This window comes from Caenorhabditis briggsae, assembly GCF_000004555.2.
Source record: "Caenorhabditis briggsae complete genome, chrII, whole genome shotgun sequence".
Taxonomy (NCBI): Eukaryota; Metazoa; Nematoda; class Chromadorea; order Rhabditida; family Rhabditidae; genus Caenorhabditis; species Caenorhabditis briggsae.
The window spans coordinates 6,564,537-6,567,018 of record NC_013486.2 but is presented as its reverse complement, the minus strand read 5'-3'; the positions used below and the strand labels follow the sequence as shown (position 1 = coordinate 6,567,018).

The 2,482-nt window shown below is 44.8% G+C and overlaps 1 protein-coding gene across 1 annotated transcript; it reads right to left on the bottom strand.

Moving 5' to 3' along the window:
- Nucleotides 1–385: 385 nt before the first annotated feature.
- Nucleotides 386–1,939, bottom strand: Cbr-cki-2.2 (the record flags this gene model as incomplete). The annotated part of the gene is made up of 5 exons (XM_002630468.1): nucleotides 386–527; nucleotides 571–733; nucleotides 1,381–1,448; nucleotides 1,494–1,819; nucleotides 1,868–1,939. The coding sequence occupies 5 exons, from the start codon at nucleotides 1,937–1,939 to the stop codon at nucleotides 386–388; spliced, it is 771 nt and encodes a 256-aa protein (XP_002630514.1).
- Between the last annotated feature and the right edge of the window lie 543 nt (nucleotides 1,940–2,482).

Here is a 2,482-nt window from a genome sequence, read left to right as displayed (position 1 = left end):
CAGAAGAAACCCTCAGCTGATCGAATTTAAAATCACTTGCAAATAGACCGATTATCGGTGTGAGGGCACTACATTCGACGGGTGGTGATTTGTAACGCGTCCATACATTCAATTGAGCCGACGTGGCAATCAGTGCAGCTGCGCAGGGTGGCAGCTAGATGAATGAGCGCTTTTTCGGATCACCTCATTTCAAACATCGTTTGCCGCATCATGTTTCATGTACTCGCCGCTTGACACTAAACCCTTTGACCCAATTCAGACCAATGATTGATACGAATCCACCCGGTGTTTTCAAACGAAAAACTGAGAACATACCATACACATGATTATGAGGACGAGGACAATAGAACATGAGTCATTGAACTGATGAGTGGAGTTGCCAATTTCAGAAGTCTCCTGCTCCTACGCGACCGGCACGACGAGAAGTTTTGGCACTCTTTTTTGCCGGTGGAGAGCGTGGCGACGAGACAAGAACACTGTCCGAAATAGACGATTGAGCTGGCTTCGGCAAATTTGGTGGGACGAATCTGAAAGGAAAGATTATCTCGGCTCCTAGAATAATATGAATACCGAAGCGGGCGCTTTGGGGCACCCTTGTTGTTGTTTCCGTGTTTGGATCCACGTTTCTCTTTCTGTGGTGCAGCGGTGGAGTCCATGGAAACGGAACGGTTCATTGAAACGGCAGCAGTGACCAGACAAGTCTCACTACGACGTTTGCGGACTGGCATATAGTCTGGAAGCAACAAAATTGTAGTGAAACAGAATTTACTCAAGAAACTGATTGCGCAACTTGCCCTTGACACCAAAAAATACCTTCTGATCTTATCATAATCTTAATAGCGCTAAGCTGAAAAGGATCGGAGTCATTGGGCTTCACCTAATGCAGTCACGCAACACAGATGACTGAAGATAGTGAGCGATTTCGATACACATAGCAAAGTTTATATTATTGTACTCAACAATTCAAAAAGCATTCAAGGCTGACCGGTTAAATTATATTCTCCAAATCTCGAAACCTAGCGATTTGTCTTTCCATCTGCTCCCATTATTACGCTCTCTATAGAAAACTTAACGACCTCCTAGCAAATTTTAAATTCGTTTTCTTTTCATACAAAAGTCAGCTGTCATTTTCTCGAGTTACGGATGGTTTGCATAACTCAACCTAACGCGTCACGGATGAAAAAAAAAATGATAGATGAGCCAGCCGTTAGGTCAGATATCTCACATGGAAATATGAGAGAACGTTGAGAACTGAGAACCTTTCGAACGAGTGAATTAACAATTATACAAATGATAAGAGTTGGCACTGAGCCAAACTTAATTTTTTCAGTGAAGTATTCTTTGGTCATAAACCAAAAACCGCATGAATTCAAAACTTACTTGTCAGTTTAGTCTGCTTCAAACTGTCCGCGTCCTGATGATCATGGGTCTTATTAGCAACGCTAGCTCTGAAAAAAAAGATTATGGAAAAATCTACCGCAAGTAGGAATTACCTAGTCACTGGCTTTTCGTAGTCTGTGGGTCCTTGAGAAGTGGATGCAATCGAATGTTGCGGCTCGTTCTGCTCAACCACAAACAAAGCCTCTTCAGGAATCTCAACGGTATCAGACGCCGCCGGAGAGTGCTCGTGCCGAGCGTGCTTCCGAGGACGAACGGTCGTCTCGCGATAGAAGCTTGGAACTTCTGAAGCAGCGACCGATTCATACTCGTAGTCTCCTTGAGCTCCGACGAGCGGAACTCCACCGGCAAAATCAAAGTTCCACTTGCGAGATTCCTCTGCGTACATGCGCTCAAGACTTGCGTCGAGTTTTTTAGAAACCTATAAATTAGATATTCTTTCGAGAAGTTAAGGAATTTTAGTTATTACCTCTCCTGGATTTGGTCTCCCGAAGAGACATCTAGCCGCCTTCCGTTTCGAGTCGCCAGTCGATGTCGCCATTTGCGATGCTCTCTGAAACTAGTACTTGATAAGCAAAAAGGCAGAAAGAAGTACGACAAAAAGTGAGAGAAATGCGGTAAAACGCACATTTTTCACTGCGTCTGCTAAGAAAAGAAGAGCGAAAACAGTCACCACTGCCGCGGCAAAATCGATCGATTAGGCGGCAGAACAAAAAAGTGTTAGGAGGGGGGCGAGAGAAACGAGACGAAGGTGAGTTGCGAAACGTATCGAAGAACAAAGGAATCGGGGAACGATGCATGATCGCTGCGAGTTCACGTTGAATAGTTGGAAATTAGGTGAAAAACTATTTTGTTTTTCGAGAAGAAGATGGCAGAATTCGAACTCTTTGAAGTTGCCGCTCCGATGAAACTTAGCAGTGGAGCGGGATTGCATAGAAACGCTCAAAAGCTCGAGACCCCGCAAATTCCGGGGAAAGAAAAAACAGGGGAAAAAAATCGGGGAAAAGTGGGCGGAGTCGGGGGCGGAGCCTAAAATGCAACCCTGGAACGGTTTTGCCGCACGGTTTTTCTGCACATTTGGACA